The sequence below is a fragment of the Oncorhynchus masou genome, chromosome 14, assembly GCF_036934945.1.
Source record: "Oncorhynchus masou masou isolate Uvic2021 chromosome 14, UVic_Omas_1.1, whole genome shotgun sequence".
Taxonomy (NCBI): domain Eukaryota; kingdom Metazoa; phylum Chordata; class Actinopteri; order Salmoniformes; family Salmonidae; genus Oncorhynchus; species Oncorhynchus masou.
In genome coordinates, this window is record NC_088225.1 from 4,463,057 (window position 1) to 4,483,252 (window position 20,196).

Below are 20,196 nucleotides of genomic sequence, written 5' to 3' on the forward strand. Positions count from 1 at the left end.
ACTGTAAAGTATGGTGGAGGGAGTATCATGGTTTTGGGGTGCTTTGCTGCCTCAGGACCTGGACAGCTTGCTATCATCGACAGAAAAACAAATTCCCAAGTTTATCAAGACATTTTTCAGGAGAATGTAAGGCTATCTGTCTGCCAATTGAAGCTCAACATAAGTTGGGTGATGCAACAGGACAATGACCCAAAACACACAAGTAAATCAACAACAGAATGCCTTCAACAGAGGTAAATACACCTTCTGGAGTGGCCCAGTCAGAGTCCTGACCTCAACCCAATGGAGATGCTGTGGCATGACCTCAAGAGAGTGGTTCACACCAGACATCCCAAGAATATTGCTGAACTGAAACAGTTTTGTAAAGAGGAATGGTCCAAAATTCTTCCTGATAGTTGTGCAGGTTTGATCCGCAACTACAGAAAGTGTTTGGTTGAGGTTATTGCTGCCAAAGGAGGGTCAACCAGTTATTAAATCCAAGGGTTCACATACTTTTCCCACACTACACTGTGAATGTTTACACAGTGTGTTCAAGAGACATGAAAATGTATAATCGTTTGTGTGTTATTAGTGTAAGCAGACTGTGTTTGTCTATTTTTGTGACTTAGATGAAGATCAGATCAAATTTTATGACCAATTTATGCAGAACTCCAGGTAATTCCAAAGGGTTCACATACTTTGTCTTGACACTGTATACAATATTCAAAATGACGTCACTCTAGGGGGCTATAAAGGCTGGTTCAGTTCAGTTCATTATTCATGACACGCACACGGAGATGGTGGAAGCAAAAGTTCCCATTATATTCATCTGCTATATAATTTCTGATGGATGCTTTTAATACAGTTTTCAACAGGCATATCAATGAAAACAATACATCTGCAAAGAATCCATATAATTTCTTTATTTGATACCTCCCTCACTATAATTTAGTGCAAGAGAGAAAATTACACCAGTCAATCTTGTGATACTCTGTTCCAGAGGAAAGTAATAAACATTGAATCTAATAAGGTCCAACTCGTTAATTTTAAACTGTATTTCCTGCCAGTTGCTGATACAGTATATTTGACAATGACTCAATACTCTTATTTCAACATACAGTACCAGTCAAAAGTTTGGACACAGCTACTCATTCAAGGGTTTTTCTTTGTTTTACTATTTTCTACAATGTAGAATAATAGTGAAGAGATCGAAACTATGAAATCACACATATGGAATCATGTAGTAACCAAAAAAGTGGTCAACAAATCAAAATATATTTTAGATTCTTCAAAGAAGCCACCCTTTGCCTTGATGACAGCTTTGCACACTCTTGGCATTCTCTCAACCAGCATCATGAGGTAGTTACCTGGACTTAAAAATGGGGGCAGAAGAAATGGCAGCAGTTTTACAGGCGCCCAACAATTTGTGCTATTATGTGTTTTTTTTTCATTATTTGTAACTTATTTGGTACATTATGTTTCTGCAACCGTATCTTACAGGGAAAAAAATAGCTCCTGGATATCAGCACAACGATCAATCACCTCGGATTAGACAAAGATTTTTTCTTCAACCTGCAAGGCGCACAAGACATTCTGCAAACACCTGACAGGGCCATCATCCCCATTATTTGCAAGAGGAGGCGACGCAGGTACAGAGTACAAAGAGCCGGATGCCTGGTCAGGACCCGGAAAAGGCGAGTGGGAAAGCTTCCGTTACCGCCAATACTACTCACCAACGTGCAATCATTGGACAATAAACTAGACGAGGTACAATCACGAATATTCTACTGACGGGATATCAAAAACTGTAATACCCTATATTTCACGGAATCGTGGCTGAATGACGACATGGATATTCAGCTAGCATGATATATGCTGCACCGGCAAGATAGAACAGCACACCCCGGAAAGATGAGGGGGGGGGGTGTCCTATACATATTTGTAATCAACAGCTGGTGCAGCGTATAAGAAATCAAAGGAAGTCTCTAGATTTTGCTCGCCTGAAGTGAGTATATTGTGATAAATTGCAGGTCACACTACTTGTCTAGAAAAACTGAAAATCAGCTAGCGTGATATACGCTGCACCGGCAAGATAGAACAGCACACCCCGGTAAGATGAGGGGGGGGGGTGTCCTGTGCATATTTGTAATCAACAGCTGGTGCAGCGTATAAGAAATCTAAGGAAGTCTCTAGATTTTGCTCGCCTGAAGTGAGTATATTGTGATAAATTGCAGGTCACACTACTTGTCTAGAGAGTTTTCAGCTATGCTTTTCGTGCCTGTCTATTTACCACCACAGACAGATGCTGGCACTAAGACCGCACACAGACAGCTGTATGAGGAAATAAGCAAACAGGAAACCACTCACCCAGAGGCGGCACTCCTAGTGGCCGGAGACTTTAATTACAGGGAAACTTAAATCAGTTCTTCCAAATTTCCATCAACATGTTAAATGTGCAACCAGAGGGAAAACAATTCTAGATCACCTGTACTCCACACACAGAGACGTGTACAAAGCTCTCCCTCGACCTCCATTTGGTAAATCTGACCACAACTCTATCATCCTGATTCCTGCTTACAAGCAAAAATTAAAGCAGGAAGCACCAGTGACTCGGTCTATAAAAAAGTGATTAGATGAAGCAGATGCTAAACTACAGGACTGTTTTGCTATCACTGACTGGAACATGTTCCGGGATTCTTCAGATGGCATTGAGGAGTACACCACATCAGTCACTGGCTTTATCAATAAGTGCATCGAGGACGTCGTCCCCAACGTGACTGTACGTACATACCCCAACCAGAAGCCTTGGATTACACGCAACATTCGCACTGAGCTAAATGGTAGAGCTGTCGCTTTCAAGGTGCGGGACTCTATCCAGGAAGCTTACAAGAAATCCTGCAATGCCTGGGACGAACCATCAAACAGGCAAAGGGTCAATACAGAGCTAAGAATGAATCGTATTACACTGGCTCCGACGCTCGTCAGATGTGGCAGGGCTTGCAAACTATTACAGACTACAAAGGGAAGCTGATAAGAGAGCTGCCCAGTGACACGAGCCTACCACACGAGCTAAATCCCTTCTATGCTCGCTTCGAGTCAAGCAACTGTGTGATCACGCTCTCCATAGCCGACGTGAGTAAGACCTTTAAACAGGTCAACATATACAAGGCCACAGGGCCAGACGGATTACCAGGACGTGTGCTCTGGGCATGTGCTGACCAACTCGCAGGTGTCTTCACTGACATTTTCATCATGTCCCTGATTGAGTATGTAATACCAACATGTTTCAAGCAGACCACCATAGTCCCTGTGCCCAAGAACAGAAAGGCAACCTGCCTAAATGACTACAGACCCGTAGCACTCACGTCCGTAGCCATGAAGTGCTTTGAAACAAGGAGAGGAACCGACTTCGGTGGAAGTCGTGACAGTTGAGTGTCTAACCTCTGGGGACCCATTCTCATTTCATTTGAACACAACATCACACCCATTCATTGTCTGTCTGTTAGATTACTGGGAATCTATCTATCACTAAATGACTAATCACAGTGAAACAGCTGGTTATCTCCTTGTGGGCTTGTTAATGGCAGTAACAGACAATTGTACTATTGCAACAGAAAATGTATTTGATCACGACTGCTCTGCTGAACGGACCTACTGTATGTCATCAGCCACGCCACACTAGTCTCTTTCTCTCTCTATAAACACAAGGTACTGCCAGAATAAGTTGCGCCTAGAATTAGCCTAAACACAACTATGACAAACCCCATGTGTGATACAGTGAAGAATTGTTTTGATACACACTGATTGTACAAAACATTAAGACCCCTCCCACCCTTTTGCTCCTCAGAACAGCTTTAATTTGTCAAGGCATGGACGCTACAGGCTGTCGAAAGCATTCCACAGGGATGCTGTCTCATGTTGACTTCAATTCTTCCCACAGTTGTGTCAAATTTGCTGAATGTCCTTTGGGTCGTGGACCATTTTTGATATACAGGGGAAATTGTTGAGTGTGAATAACCCGGTAGCGTTGCAGTTCACACAAACTGGTGCGCCTGGCACCTATTATCATACCCAATTCAAAGGCACTTACTGTCAATCTTTTGTCTTGCCCATTCACCTTCTGAATGGCACACACACACAATACATGTCTCACGGCGTAAAAATCCTTCTTGAACCCGTCTCCTCCCCTTCATCTACACTGACTGAAGTGGATTTAAGCGGTCATAACTTTCACCTGGATTCACCTGGTCAGTCTACCAGTAATGAGTGTGAGTTTTTGTCACAACCCAGCTCGTGGGAAGTGACAAAGTACTCTTATAGGACCAGGGAACAAATAATAATAATCAATCATTTGGCTCTTTATTTAGCCATCTTACATATAAAACTTTATTTGTTCATCGAAAATTGTGAATAACTCACCACAGGTTAATGAGAAGGATGTACTTGAAAGGATGCACATAACTCTGCAATGTTGGGTTGTATTGGAGAGTCTCAGTCTAAAATCATTTTCCACACAGTCTGTGCCTGTATTTAGTTTTCATGCTAGTGAGGGCCGAGAATCCACTCTCACATAGGCACGTGGTTGCAAAGGGCATTAGTGTCTTAACAGCAAAGTGTCTTAACAGCGCAATTTTCCAAAGCAGGATACTCTGAGCGCAGCTCAATCCAGAAAATTGATTAAATTCCATTTTCACAGAACCGCTTGTTGCAATTTCAATGAGGCTCTCTTGTTCAGATATCGGTAAGCGGACTGGAGGCAGGGCATGAAAGGGGTAACGAATCCAGTTGTTTGTGTCATCCATTTCTGGAAAGTACCTGTGTAATTGCGCAACCAACTCACTCAGGTGCTTCGTTCATTCACACACAAAACAATCATACAATGATGGAAAGACCTGTGTGTTGTCCTTGTTAATGCAGAGAGAGAAGAGCTCCAACTTCTTAATCATCTCCTCAATTTTGTCCCACACATTGAACATAGTCGTGGAGAGTCCCTGTAATCCTAGATTCAGATCATTCAGGCGAGAAAAAACATCACCCAGATAGGCCAGTTGTGTGAGAAACTCGTCATGCAAGCGGTCAGACTCGTGAAAATTATGGTCAGTAAAGGTCAGTCAATTTAAAAAAACATGTCAATACTTTACCCCATTGATGACCAGCACACTTCTGTATGTTGTAAAAGCGTTACATGGTCAATGCCCATATCATTGCATAGTGCAGAAAATACACAAGAGTTCAGGGGCTTTGCCTTAACAAAGTTTTCATTGTAGTGTCCAAAACATATTTCAAGCTCTCAGGCATTCCCTTGGCAGCAAGAGCCTCTCGGTGGATGCTGCAGTGTACCCAGGTGGCGTTGGGAGCAACTGCTTGCACGCACGTTACCATTCCACTATGTCTCCCTTTCTTGGCTTTTGCACCATCAGTACAGATACCAACACATCTTGACCACCAAAGTCCATTTGATGTCACAAAGCTGTCCATTACTTTAAAAATATCCTCTTCTGTTGTCCTGGTTTCCAGCGGTTTGCAGAAGAGGATGTCTTCCTTCATTGACCCCCCCATAAACGTAACGGACATATACCAGGAGCTGTGCGTCTGTTGACTCATCCCGCTGTAACGCATAGAATTCACTGGCTAGTATGCGAAGCAGTAATTGTTTTAAAACATCTCTTGCCATGTTGCTGATGTGTCGTGTAACAGTGTTATTTGTTGAAGACATTGTCTGTATAGTTTTTTCGGCCTTTCCCCCCAGCATTGTCCCAGCCACATCCTTGGCAGCAGGAAGAATTAAGTCCTCTACAATAGTATGGGGCTTCCCTGTCGTAGCCACTCAGTAGCTCACCATATAAGACTCCTCTAGACCCTTCTTATTAATGGTATCTGTTGATCTCATACATGTCTTACTACTTGACAGTCGTCTTAATTGTTGCTCAAAAACCTCCTGCGGCATATTTTAAAAATTGACATGTTTTTGTTTCTAAATGTCTGCGTAAGAGTGAGGTTTCATCTATTTGTGAGATAGTGCTTTTGCACATTTAACACACTGTGGCTGAGGAAAGACACTACTCTTAATATAAGTGAACCCCAAATCAATGTAGTGCTCATCATATTTGCGCCTCTTAGAATGTCCAACGTCCCTGTCTGTTGTTCAGTGCTTTCCCGGGTAAGAGGGCAGTAGCTCTTCGGCTGCATCAGATTCACATCTGTCAGTGTTCATGCTAGCTGGGCTAACAACAAATGTAGAATTACAGATGGCAGCATTGAATGTGCTCGTGGAAGCAGAACAACTTGTGTCGTCAACAGGTGCAGGTGTAGTACTGCTGGTAGTAGCAGTACTAGTAGCAAAACTACCAGAAGAGCTGGTATGTGTCTCTATAGACGAGGGCCTTACTATTTTTTGTGTGATTGGATGTTAATTATTTGACTAGGCTTCCTGTATTTGACATTGTGTTGTTATTTCGCTGAACACTAGATGGTTTGATTTTATTTTTGGCAGTGAAACGAGGCTACTCAGGCAAGAAAAGAACTCACCCAAATGTATAGCCCCTTTGGAAAATATAAATGGACTGTTTGAAAATGTGAAGAATTTTTGGGGGATATTTAATTTTTTATGAATTAAAAAAACAACAACATGTGAATTGAATCACATTTTAATCTGGTGTACCTGACGGCATTGCGTACCCAAGTTTGTGAATACCTGGTTTATGTCATGGGTGTTTTGTACACTCAGTGTAGATAAAATGACATAACCATGACCGACAGATGGTTATGAAGTTCAATCAATGCAGAATCGGACTAACGGGAATTAACATTATAGCATACCTATGCAGGGGATTCAGCCATCTTCTACAGCTACAATACACTCTTTTGTGCTGGGCTGATTAGCAGCAAGTGCCAAGGTTGAACCTACCCACCGTTTTGAAGATGTCCTCTGGGACAGATCTGAAAACGCGTGGAGTATGTTTGAATCAATAACAGCCTCTCGACAGGAAACTAGAGAGCTACTCCACTAGCAAGGGGGTTGGATTTGGAGCTGTGTAGAAATAGAATGCACGGGAAAGTTGCTGCAAAGCAAATTGGAGTAAATTAATAAACACTGTTTTTATTTGACTGTTTTAATAGAGGACATCAAAGAAAAGTATAGGCTCACTAAATCACTGACAGCTGCGCTACTCTCATACGACTGTACGTGCGTTTTCTGTCCGCAAGGTGGCATTGTCTGGCGGTTGAGAGTGGTTTGCGGAGGGCTGCATGGGGTACAACCGTCCGCGCACACACACACACACGCAGTCTCTCAGTGTGGGCATGTCTCTTCAGAAGACTGTCTACTCGGAGCGCACTCTCACTTGAGCGGAGGGACAGCGAGCGAACAACCATCACCTCCTTATGGCACATCAACCCACCATATATACATTTTTTGTGTGGAAAATGTTCAACTAAAGCCGGTGAGAGTAGGATAACAGCTTTTGTAAAGAGTGCACTGTTTTGGGGAGTATACACAGATCCTTGCGCAGCGCGTTATTGGCCATGGAGTCCTTTACGCACTGCAGATAACACGTCTTTGTGAAACAAAGAAAACAAAGTAATGGATCAAAACTGCAAGTGATTTTTTTCCCCTCACACTCTGGTAAAGTTATGGCCGCGCTACGGAGGAAATTTGGGGAGGACTATCAGGTAGTGAATACAAACCGTGACAACACCGCCTTTTCAGCACCTGTTAAAAAGAAACGCCAGCGGTTTGTGGAGAAGAACGGTCGTTGCAACGTGCAGCACGGGAATCTCGGCGGGGAGACCAGCCGATACATCTCCGACCTCTTCACCACCTTGGTGGACCTCAAGTGGCGATGGAACTTACTTATCTTTGTTCTGACCTATACAGTAGCATGGCTGGTCATGGCCTCTATGTGGTGGATCATCGCCTACATCAGAGGGGACATAAATCATGGCCACGACTCGTCCTACACCCCCTGCGTTGCCAACGTTTACAACTTCCCCTCTGCTTTCCTATTCTTCATAGAGACGGAGGCCACCATCGGCTACGGCTACCGCTACATAACGGAGAAATGTCCAGAGGGCATTATTCTCTTCTTGTTCCAGTCGCTGCTGGGGTCAATCGTGGACGCCTTTCTGATCGGCTGTATGTTCATTAAAATGTCCCAGCCTAAGAAGCGCGCAGAGACGCTTATGTTTAGCCAGGACTCGGTGATCTCACAGCGCGACGGCAAACTGTGCCTCATGTTCCGCGTGGGCAACCTGCGAAACAGCCATATGGTGTCCGCGCAGATCAGGTGCAAACTCATAAAGGTAAGGTAAACAAGCATCAGATGCGCTCTGCACCACAGGGGCATTTAGGCAACTAATCATAAAAGGACCCACGGTGATAATTCTCCATTAAAAGCCTTCAGGGATAGTGGAAAATTAAACTCTCGAGCATAAAATGCCAAGATGTTGTGTGCTAATGTCATATTTAATGTGCGTAACTAATTGTCATGTATTATATTCGCATTCATTATTTCACATGAAAAAGTATGTGCTTCTCCGTCACCCTGTCTGCATTTGGGGTCCTAAAACGCTGTGGCAAACAATCAATTAAACCTGAAAGTGTCGAACAGACAACACAAGAACATTTAATAAATGTAATCAAATTGAATAGAATAAACCAATAGGAGTCTAGCTGCACTATGATAGCAGTTGCATATCAGATATATATATATATATTTTTTCTAAGCTTAATTATAAGCAGGTCTTAGTCCACAGTGTGTGCCTTGTTAAACAAAAAAGGCTTAAAATTGTATTAGCGTAATCCTTAGTAGTGAGATTGTATTTTGGCTGAGTGGCAGATGTTTCCAAGACAGGGTCTGATAAAGGAGAGAGAGAGAAAGAGAGAGAGACAGAGGGGCTGAGAGAAAAAGACAGAGGGGGGGCTGAGATAGAGGGCAGCTGGGAGGAGCAGAGAGCAACAGAGAGGAGTTGAGAGAGAGCGAGAGAGACCGAGAGGGGTTGAGAGAGAGAGAGCGAGACAGAGGGGCCCGAGAAAGATAGAGAGAGAGGGGGAGCTGAGAGAGAGTTATTTGGTGGCACAGCCACAGCGTGTCCAAAATCAGTCACCCTTCAACCACTGACATTTAGAAGAGCAGGTGGTTTAACTGCGGGGCACGGTAGTGTATCAGTGAGCTGCTCTGACAGAGACCTGGGCTCTCAGGCTGGGGTTTGACAGTTACAACTCCAGCAATGAAACACACAGAATCAAATCATCATCAGCCATGGAGCAGTATACTTGCTGCTCACCCCGATCAAGCATGACGTCAGGTCAGAAGTGGCCCTGGACTTAAGACCCTGGCGTAATGGAATAAATCATATTTATAGTGCATGTGGATACATTTTTCATCTTCACTCTCATGTTGTAAGGTCTGGTTCACATCACAATGTGATGTTTGAGTAGGACTTTTGTCAGAGACACTCCGATATGAAACCAAAGAGAGGGAAAAACATTGGTTTCTGAGAATACACACACACACACTCACACATACACACACACACCCAGTGAGGCGCTTTGAGCTTGTTTAAGTATGTGTTCCACCACCGTGAACACATCGGCACAGCACATTGAACATAGTGTGGGTCAACTTAACAACACATACTGTACATCCAGTGTGGCTGAGAGAGAGAGAGAGAGAGAGGAAGGGAGAACCCCACCCCTCAGTCATAGCCAGGCAGTCCCCAAAGAGAACAGCCTCCTAGGCACACAGTCAGAACAGCCACAATCGATAGCCCCAAGCAGGGTGTTTCTCTGGGATGAACCCCATCCTCTCGCTCAGCCTCCCAGGCAGACCATTTACAGCAGCTGGAGGGTTGCATCACACCGTTGACAGGGTGCCCGGTGCTCTAAATGGCTGGTCATTTACTAGAGGGCTAGTCTGTTGATTGATTTATCCTGTGCAATAATTGAATAAGGCTCAAGCACAGACCCAGGCGCCTTCACAATATAAAGCTCCCCTACAGTGGGTATATTTTGAGAGGAAAAAGGAGGACGGGAGAGAAAGAAAGTACCCACTGGGCACAGACGTCCATTCAGCGTCTGTGCCCAGTGGAGTGACGTGGAAACAACTTTGATTCAACCAGTGTGTGCCTAGTGTGTGCCCAGTGGGTAGGCTACGAGTGGCACTCACAGAGATTGCGTCATGAAATATGTGAAGTGCAGGTAGGCACTTTGAGCACAAGTAAGAAACTCACACTCACCTTTTCTCTCTGACTACAAAAGGAGGGGGGGGGGAATGACATAATAATTATCATCCCCCTCCTCCTCTCCTGCTCTCTCTTACTCTCTTTGAGGTACCATCCATACAACCCACACTGTGCTCTGGGGTCTTTAGTAATTGTTGCTCTGCTGTCATGCTTCACAGCACAGCCCTGTGCTACTTTCACTTCAAAGACCCTTTGGCCAGCACAGAAAATGTACAAATAAGCCTCCTAGTTTTGGGAAAACACATCTGAAATCAAATTACTCAGAGATGAATCGTGTTAAAACAGTTGTAAAAGTGAACATGAATTATAGTCATGCAAAATAAATCATTACTTCACAGGAATCATGCCATTTTGTAAATGAATGTTTGTATTTTGTCAGTGCAGTACTAGTAGAGGGATGATGGTGGTGCTGTTGAATCATGCCCCTCTTCCACCTGTTCCCCCAATCCCCACTGCTACTCACAAATCTGTACAGGTTTTTCAATAGTCCTCTCCACCGTCCATTTAGGTATTGACTTGCCATATGTTCATAAATATACACCGTAACATGACCTGGCATGTGTTAGAAGCACTTAACACCAATCAAACAAAAAGAGCACATATTTGTTGGAGAAAAGCAAAGTCCTGATGAACTCCTGTAGTCATTCTTCAGATAAGTCCCATCATTCATACATACATACATACATACTGTATGACTGTACAGAATGTGTGTACATGTGTGTGTGTGTGTGTGTGGCAGTGACAGATGCTCATTCAGAGGCTCATAAAAGACAGAGGAGAGGATGGGCAGGCAGTATTGGCATGACACTTGTTTGAGTTTACAACATGGTGTAGTTAAGGCATCTGCTCCTTGTGACCATGTCTGTCAGTCACAGTCCACATCTCATTCTAGCCAGGACGGCTCACTTCAATCAAACCCACCAATCGCACAGCCAACCACAGAACCCACATCCAAAAAGCAGCGGCGCCAATTCTGCAGGCAGTAACCATGAATATAGGCCTATGCAAAGATTTCTTTCATATGACATTTGATGGATGATTTGACTGGCACTGTGAGCTGGCTGATCCGAGCGACAGTCCAGTCCTTGTCGAATTCCGGCCTGATTGCTGGTAGCTAGGCTGCTTGTTTGTTGTTTGGGGGGGGGGGAAGTGTTGTGTTGGCTCGCTGGGTGTAGCCTCGCCTAATGCAGCACCGCTGATGTGGCGTGGCTGATTACTAGAGGGGAGCAGACAGCAGAAGGGCCCAGCTCCATTTCACAGGGCACAGAAACAGACTAATCAGAGCCGACAGCCATCCAAACCCAGAGCTGGTGCTGGCAGGGCCAGGCAGACTCAGTAAGCCTCCGAGTGCATCTTGCTGGAACGCGCCTCACTCTCACACCAAAATATGAGAGAGGCGCAGCTGAATGGAGAAAGAGAAGAGAAGAGGCTGTAGTAGAAAATACAGAGAGAGCGAGAGAGAGAGAAACAGTTAGAGAGAATGGGTGACAGGTATACAGATGAAGGATCTTCATTTGTAGTGTATTTGAGGTTTAAATAGGCATTTGAAATTTCCACTTTGATGTTTCAGAATTTATTTTCCCTTACAAAGAAATGATCAACCCATACAAAAATGTCCATGAATTAAAATCCACATTTTAGTTGTTGCTGGAGCATAATGTTTCTGTTGTAGCAAACTGTTTCAAGGTGGGAGAAGTGGTATAGGCTAGACAGGCAGGCAGCTACTAGCACTGGGATTGATTTCCATTTGACTTACGAGCCCCTAACCAACAACGCAGTAAAATAAAAAAAATAAAAAAAACTGAATCAGATTAAGAAACAAAGTAACAAGTAATTAAAGAGCAGCAGTAAAATAACAATAGTGAGACGACATACAATGGGATACCGGTACAGAGTTAACATGCCGGGGCACCGGTTAGTCGAGGTAATTGAGGTAATATGTATATGTAGGTAGCGTTATTAAAGTGACTAACAACAGAGAGTAAAAGCGGTGTAAAAGAGGGGGGGGGGGGTGCAATGCAAATAGTCTGGGTAGCCATTTGATTAGATGTTCAGGAGTCTTATGGCTTGTGGGTAGAAGCTGTTCAGAAGCCTCTTGGACCAAGACTTGGCGCTCCGGTACCACGTGCCGCGGTAGCAGAGAGAACAGTCTATGATTAGGGTGGGTGGAGTCTTTGACAATTTTTAAGGCCTTCCTCTGACACAGCCTAGTATAGAGGTCCTGAATGGCAGGAAGCTTTGCCCCAGTGGTGTACTGGGCGGTACGCACTAATCACTGTAGTGCTTTGTGGTCTGAGGCTGAGAAATTGCCATACCAGTCAGGATGCGCTCGATGGTGCAGCAGTAGTACCTTTTGAGGATCTGAGGGCCCATGCCAAATGTTTTCTCCTGTCTCCAGTTTTCTCCTATTTTCTCCTGTCTCCTGAGGGGGAATAGGTTTTGTCGCGCCCTCTTCACAACTGTCTTGGTGTGCTTGGACCATGTTAGTTTGTTGGTGATGTGGACACCAAGGAACTTGAAGCTCTCAACTTGCTCCACTACAGGCCCGTCGATGAGAATGGGGACGTGCTCAGTCTTCTTTTTCCTGTAGTCCGCAATCATCTCTTTTGTCTTGATCACGTTGAGGGAAAGGTTATTGTCCTGGCACCACACGGCCAGGTCTCTGACCTCCTCCCTATAGGCTGCCTCGTTGTTGTAGGTGATCAGGCCTACCACTGTTGTTTCATCTGCAAACGTAATGATGGTGTTGGAGTCGTGCCTGGCCGTGTAGTCATGAGTGAACAGGGGATACAGGAGGGGACTGAGCACGCACCCCTGAGGGGTCCCTGTGTTCAGGATCAGGTGGCGGATGTGTTGTTACCTACACTTACCACCTCGGGGCGGCCGTCAGGAAGTCCAGGATCCAGTTGCAGAGGCATGTATTTAGTCCCAGGGTCCTTAGCCTAGTGATGAGCTTTGAGGGCACTATGGTGTTGAACGCTGAGCTGTAGTCAATGAATAACATTCTCACATAGGTGTTACTTTTGTCCAGGTGGGAAAGGGCATTGTGGAGTGCAATAGAGCTTGCATCATCTGTGGATCTTTTGGTGCGGTTTGCAAATTTGAGTGGGTCTAGGGTTTCTGGGATAATGGTGATGCCGTGAGCCATAAACAGCCTTTCAAAGCACTGCATGACTACAGTCATTTAGGCAGGTTACCTTAGTGTTCTTGGGCACAGGGACTATGGTGGTCTGCTTGAAACATGTTGGTATTACAGACTCAGACAAGGAGAGGTTGAAAATGTCAGTGAAGACACTTGCCAGTACACGTTCTGGTAAACCGTCTGGCCCTGTGGCTTTTTGAATGTTGACCTGTTTAAAGGTCTTACTCACATCGGCTGTGGAGAGCGTGATCAGACAGTCTTCTGGAACAGCTGGTGCTCTCATGCATGTTTCAGTGTTATTTACCTCAAAGCGAGCATAGAAGTAGTTTAGGGCGACTCGTAGGCTTATGTCACTGGGCAGCTCTCGGCTGTGCGTCCCTTTGTAGTCTGTAATGGTTTGCAAGCCCTGCCACATCTGACGAGCTTCAGAGCCGGTGTAGTATGATTCGATCTTAGTTCTCTGTTGGCACTTTGCCTGTTTGACGGTTCGTCGGAAAGCATAGCGGGATTTCTTATAAGCGTCTGGGTTAGAGTCCCGCTCCTTGAAAGCGGTAGCTCTAGCCTTTAGCTCAGTGCGGATGTTGCCTGTAATCCATAGCTTCTGGTTGGGGTATGTATGTACATGTATGTACAGTCACTGTGGGGACGACGTCATCGATGCACTTGTTGATGAAGCCAGTGACTGATATGGTGTACTCCTCAATGCCATCAGAGGAATCCCGGAACATATTCCAGTCTGTGCTAGCAAAACAGTCCTGTAGCTTAGCATCTGCTTCATCTGACCACTTTTTTATAAATCGAGTCACTGGTGCTTCCTGCTTTAATTTGTGCATTTAAGCAGGAATCAGGAGGATAGAATTATGGTCAGGATTGCCAAATGAAGGGCGAGGGCTTTGAATGCGTCTCTGTGTGTGGAGTAAAGGTGGTTCAGAGTTTTTTCCCCCTATGGTTGCACATTTAACATGCTGATAGAAGTTTGGTAAGACCGATTTATGTTTCCCTGCATTAAAGTTTCCAGCCACTAGGAGCGCCTCCTTTGTTGAGCGTTTTCCTGTTTGCTTATGGCGAAATACAGCTCATTGAGTGCGGTCTTAATGCCAGCATCAGTCTATGGTGGTATGTAGACAGCTACAAAAAATACAGATGAAAACTCTCTAGGTAGATAGTGTGGTCTACAGCTTATCATGAGACACTCTACCTCAGGCGAGCGAAACCTTGAGACTTCCTTAGATATCGTGCACCAGCTGTTATTTTCAAAAATACATAGTCCGCCTCCCCTTGTCTTACCAGACGCCGCTGTTCTATCCTGGCGATAAAGCGTATAACCAGCCAGCTGTATGTTGGTAGGTAATGTTGTCGTTCAGCCACGACTCGTTGAAGCATAAGATATTACCCGTTGGTAGTTAATTTTTCCACGTAGGTCATCAATTTTATTTTCCAAAGATTGTATGTTTGCTAGCAGAATGGAAGGCAGTGGGGGTTATTCGATCGCCTACTAATTCTCAGAAGGCAGCCCACCCTCCAGACCCTTTTTCTCTGCCTTCTCTTCATGCAAATTACGTAAATGACGGGGATCTGGGCCTGTTCCCGGGAAAGCAGTTTATCTTTCACGTCGGGCTCATCGGACTCATTAAAGCAAAAAAAGGATTCTGCCAGTTCGTGGTGAGTAATCGCAGTTCTGATGTCTAGAAGTTATTTTTGGTCAGAAGAGACGGTAGCAGCAACATATGTACAAAATAAGTACCAAAATAAGTTGCAAATAATGCAAAGAAATTAACAAAAAAACACAATTGGATAGGAACACTAAAAAGTCAGCCTTCTTCTCCAGCGCCATCTAATAATACTTGTTAGCTTATTCAGGGTTGCTGGGGCTCTGAAGAGTACATATTTATGTGGGTGCGCGCACACACACACACACACACACACACACACACAGACAGATACACACAACTATATCATCCGATCCAAGGCAGTGGAAGGGTTAACACTATCACCTGGCCTCTCATCCCACATTGTTATCAGAGGCAATAAAGGAAGTCACGCGTGAAGTGCATGTTTGAGGTGTGTGGCGGAGTATGTTTTATTCCTTATATCACTGCCAGAGACCATGTGACCTGTGAGTGATATAGAAGTGGAATGTGGAACGCAGAACGCAGATGGACACAGTGTGTCGACGGAGATACACCGGAGACAAAAATAAAGCTAGAGCATTTGACCGTAAACCATGATGTTACTCAACAACTGTCGGTTACAGTACAGTGTATTCACAGAGCCACATTAGACTAGGCTCTTATTTCTGCTGCTCCAATATGAATCCCTCTCAGGTTTCAAATTGAACTTGTGGGTGGGCACTGGCAGATTACACCCATGGCAGTTGGAACCGCTCCTGTGACAGTCTATTTAATTTTTACAAAAATTAAATTTACCTTTATTTTACTAGGCAAGTCAGTTAAGAACAACTTCTTATTTTCAATGACGGCCTAGGAACAGTGGGTTAACTGCCTGATCAGGGGCAGAACGACAGGATTGTTCCTTGTCAACTCGGGGATTTGAACTTGCAACCTTTCAGTTACAAGTCAAACGCTCTAACCACTAGGCTACCCTTGCCGCCCCATCTATGAGCATTACACTGCACATTAAAACACGGTTTAAGACAAAAGACAGAGAGAGCTAACTCAACCTCCAGTTTAGCATGACAGAACAGCCTATTTGAATTTCCGAGTGGATTATATTATTTCCAAGAAAACAGTGATTTCCGTTTCCCCTGCGTCTCCTCCTTGTGTGAAGCGCTTCCAACCAACCTCTTTAATTTTACCCAGCAGCCAGTGAACTAGGGACCACTCCAGTTCCTAATCAACACATGCACCGTCGCCTGCCTGCCGCTCGGCCTGCCCCCTGATTAATGAGAGCTTTGGAGAGACCCAGGCATGGAGTGTGGAGATGACTCGGATGACCAGGCCTCTTTAGGCCCAATAAATGTCATGTAGTGCCTGTCCTCAGCCATGAGTCACTCACTGCAGAGATACGACTCAGAAGACATGGCTCCAAAGAGGAAAATTCTCTGGGTGGACAGAAAAAGGACTGAAAGGCTGTTTGAAATGTTTATAAACGGGTGATTGTTTAAGAGTAGTTACTGGAAAAACACACATACGCACACACACAAACACAAGTTTGTTTTACTATCTTTTTCTGAACCAAACAATTGATTCCCAATTCGAAATCCTATTTTCCCGAACTCTTACTCTTAACCTGACACTAACCTTAACCCCTTAACCTAACCCTAACTCCTAACCCTAATGCTAAACCTAACCTCTAACCCTAATTGTAAGCCTAATTGTTACCCAAACCCTAAACCTAAACACTACGCCTAAAATGGCCTTGTTCCTTGTGCGGACCGGCAAAATCAAATCAAACTAAACTAAATTGTATTTGTCACATGTGCCGAATACAACAGGTACTGTGAAATGCTTACTTACCAGCCCTTAACCAACAATGCAGTTTTACGAAAATACCTAAAAAAGTGAGAAATAAAAGTAACACATAATGAAAGAGCAGCAGTAAAATAACAATAGCGAGGCTATGTACAGGGGGTACCGGTACGGAGTCAATGTGCGGGGGCACTGGTTAGTCGAGGTAATTGAGGTAATATGTACATGTAGCTAGTATTATTAAAGTGAATACGCATAGATAATAACAGAGAGTAGCAGCAGCGTAGAAGATGGGGGCAATGCAAATAGTCTGGTTAGCCATTTGAATAGATGTTCAGGAATCTTATGGCTTGGGGGTAGAAGCTGTTTATAAGCCTCTTGGTCCTAGACTTGGCGCTCTGGTATCGCTTGCTGCGGTAGCAGAGAGAACAGTCTATGACTAGGGTGGCTGGAGTCATTGACAATTTTCAGGGCCTTCCTCTGACACCGCCTGGTGCTTCCTGCTTTAATTTTAGCTTGTAAGCAGGAATCAGGAGGATGGAATTATGGTCAGATTTTCCAAATGGAGGGCGAGGGGAGAGCTTTGTACACGTCTCTGTGTGTGGAGTAAAGGTGGTCTATAGATTTTTTTGCCTCTGGTTGCACGTTTATCATGCTGATAGAAATGAGTTATAACTGATTTAAGTTTCCTTGCATTGGAGTCCCCGGCCACAAGCAGCATTGCCTCTGGATGAGCGTTTTCCTGTTTGCTTATGGCTTTATACAGCTCATTGAGTGCTGTCTTAGTGCCAGAATCGGTCTGTGGTGGAATGTAAGACAGCTACGAAAAATACAGATAAACTCTCTAAATCAAATTGAATTGGTCACATACACATGGTAAGCAGATGCTAATGCGAGTGTAGCGAAATGCTTGCGATTCTAGTTCCGACCGTGCAGTAATATCTAACGAGTAATCAAACAATTTCCCAAGAACTAGCTTATACACACAAGTGTAAAGGAATTAATAAGAATATGTACACATAAATATATGCATGAGTGATGGCCGTGCAGCATAGGCAAGATGAGGTAGATGGTATAGAGTACAGTATATACATGTGAGAAGAGTAATGTAGGGTATGTAAACATTATATAAAGTGGCATTGTTTAAAGTGACTAGTGATACATTTATTACCTCCATAATAATTGTTTTTAAATTATTAAAGTGGCTAGAAATTTGAGTCAGTGTGTTGGCAGCAGCCACTCAATGTTAGTGGTGGCTGTTTAACAGTCTGATGGCCAAGAGATAGAAGCTGTTTTTCAGTCTCTCGGTCTCAGCTTTGATGTACCTGTACTGACCTCACCTTCTGGATGATAACGGGGTGAAAAGGCAGTGGCTCGGGTGGTTGTTGTCCTTGATGATCAATTTGGCCTTCCTGTGACATCGGGTGTTGTAGGTGTCCTGGAGGGCAGGTAGTTTGCCCCCGGTGATGCGTTATGCAGACCTCACTACCCTCTGGAGAGCCTAACAGTTGTGGGTGGAGCAGTTGCCGTACCAGGCGGTGATACAGCCCGACAGGATGCTCTTGATTGTGTATCTGTAAAGGTTTGTGAGTGTTTCCAGTGAAATGGCAAATTTCTTCAGCCTCCTGAGCTTGAAGAGGCACTGTTGCGCATTCTTCACCACGCTGTCTGTGTGGGTGGACCATTTCAGTTTGTCCATGATGTGTACGCAGAGGAACTTAACTTCCCACCTTTTCCACTACTGTTTCGTCAATGTGGATAGGGGGGTGCTACCTCTGCTGTTCCCTGAAGTCCACGATCATCTCCTTTGTTTTGTTGACGTTGAGTGTGAGGTTATTGTCCTGACACCACACTCCGTCTCGTCATTGTTGGTAATCAAGCCTACCACTGTAGTGTTATCTGCAAACTTGACGATTGAGTTGGAGGTGTGCATGGCCACACAATCATGGGTGAACAGGGAGTACAGGAGAGGGCTGAGAATGCACCCTTGTGGAGCTCCAGTGTTGAGGATCAGCGGGGTGGAGATGTAGTTTCCTACCCTCACCACCTGGGGCCGGCCCATCAGAAAGTCCAGGACCCAGTTGCACAGGGCGGGGTCGAGACCCATGGTCTTGAGCTTAATGACGAGTTTGGAGGGTACTATGGTGTTGAATGCTGAGCTCTAGTCAATGAACAGCCTTCTTATATAGGTATTTCCCTTGTCCAGATGGGTTAGGGCAGTGTGCAGTGTGATTGCGATTGCGTCGTCTGTGGACCTATTGTGGCGGTAAGCAACTTGGAGTGGGTCTAGGGTGTCAGGAAGGGTGGAGGTGATATGATCCTTGAATAGTCTCTCAAAGCACTTCATGATGACGGAAGTGAGTGCTACAGGGCTATGGTGATAGTCGTTTAGCTCAGTTACCTTAGCTTTCTTGGGAACAGGAACAATGGTGGCTCTCTTGAAGCATGTGGTAACAGCAGACTGGGATAGGGATTGATTGAATATGTCCCTAAACACACCAGCCAGCTGGTCTGCGCATGCTCTGAGGACGCGGCTAGGGATGCCATGTGGGCTGGCAGCCTTGCGAGGGTTAACACGTTTAAATGTTTTCCTCACGTTGGCTGTGGTGAAGGAGTGCACACAGGTTTTGGTAGAGGGCCATGTCAGTGGCACTGTATTTTCCACAAAGTGAGCAAAGATGTTGTTTAGTTTGTCTGGGAGCAATACGTCAGTGTCCGCTACAGGGCTGGTTTTCTTTTTGTAATCCATGATTGACTGTAGACCCTGCCACATACATCTTGTATCTGAGGCATTGAATTGGTACTCTACTTTGTCTCTATACTGACGCTTAGCCTGTTTGATTGCCTTGCGGAGGGAATAGCTACACTGTTTATATTCGGTCATGTTTCCGGTTGTCTTGCCATGATTTAAAGCAGTGGTTCGCGCTTTCAGTTTTGCGCGAATGCTGCCATCAATCCACGGTTTCTGGTTGGGGAAGGTTTTAATAGTCACCGTGGGTACAATATCACCGATGCACTTACTAATAAACTCGCTCACCGAGTCAGCGTATACATCAATGTTGTTGTCTGATGCTACCCGGAACATATCCCAGTCCACGTGATCGAAGCAATCTTGAAGCGTGGAATCCGATTGGTCAGACCAGGGTTGGATAGACCTGAGCACGGGCGTTTCCTTTTTTAGTTTCTGTCTATAGGCTGGGAGCAACAAAATGGATTAGTGGTGAGATTTGCCAAAGGGATGGCAAGGGAGGGCTTTGTATGCGTCGCGGAAGTTAGAGTAGCAATGATCCAGAATGCTTCCAGCCCGGGTCGCGCATTTGATATGCTGATAAAATTTAGGGAGCCTTGTTTTCAGATTAGCTTTGTTTAAATCCCCAGCTACAATAAATGCAGCCTCAGGATATA

At 44.7% G+C, this 20,196-nt stretch overlaps 1 protein-coding gene across 1 annotated transcript in view; it reads left to right on the forward strand.

The window, feature by feature from the left end:
* Positions 1–7,286: 7,286 nt before the first annotated feature.
* LOC135553995 (G protein-activated inward rectifier potassium channel 1-like) overlaps positions 7,287–20,196 on the forward strand; it is a 41,658-nt gene continuing 28,748 nt past the window's right edge. Inside the window, exon 1 of the mRNA XM_064985982.1 lies at positions 7,287–8,280. Coding sequence (XP_064842054.1) covers positions 7,612–8,280 — 669 coding nt within the window. The 5' untranslated portion in view covers positions 7,287–7,611. The remainder of the gene's footprint in view (positions 8,281–20,196) is intronic.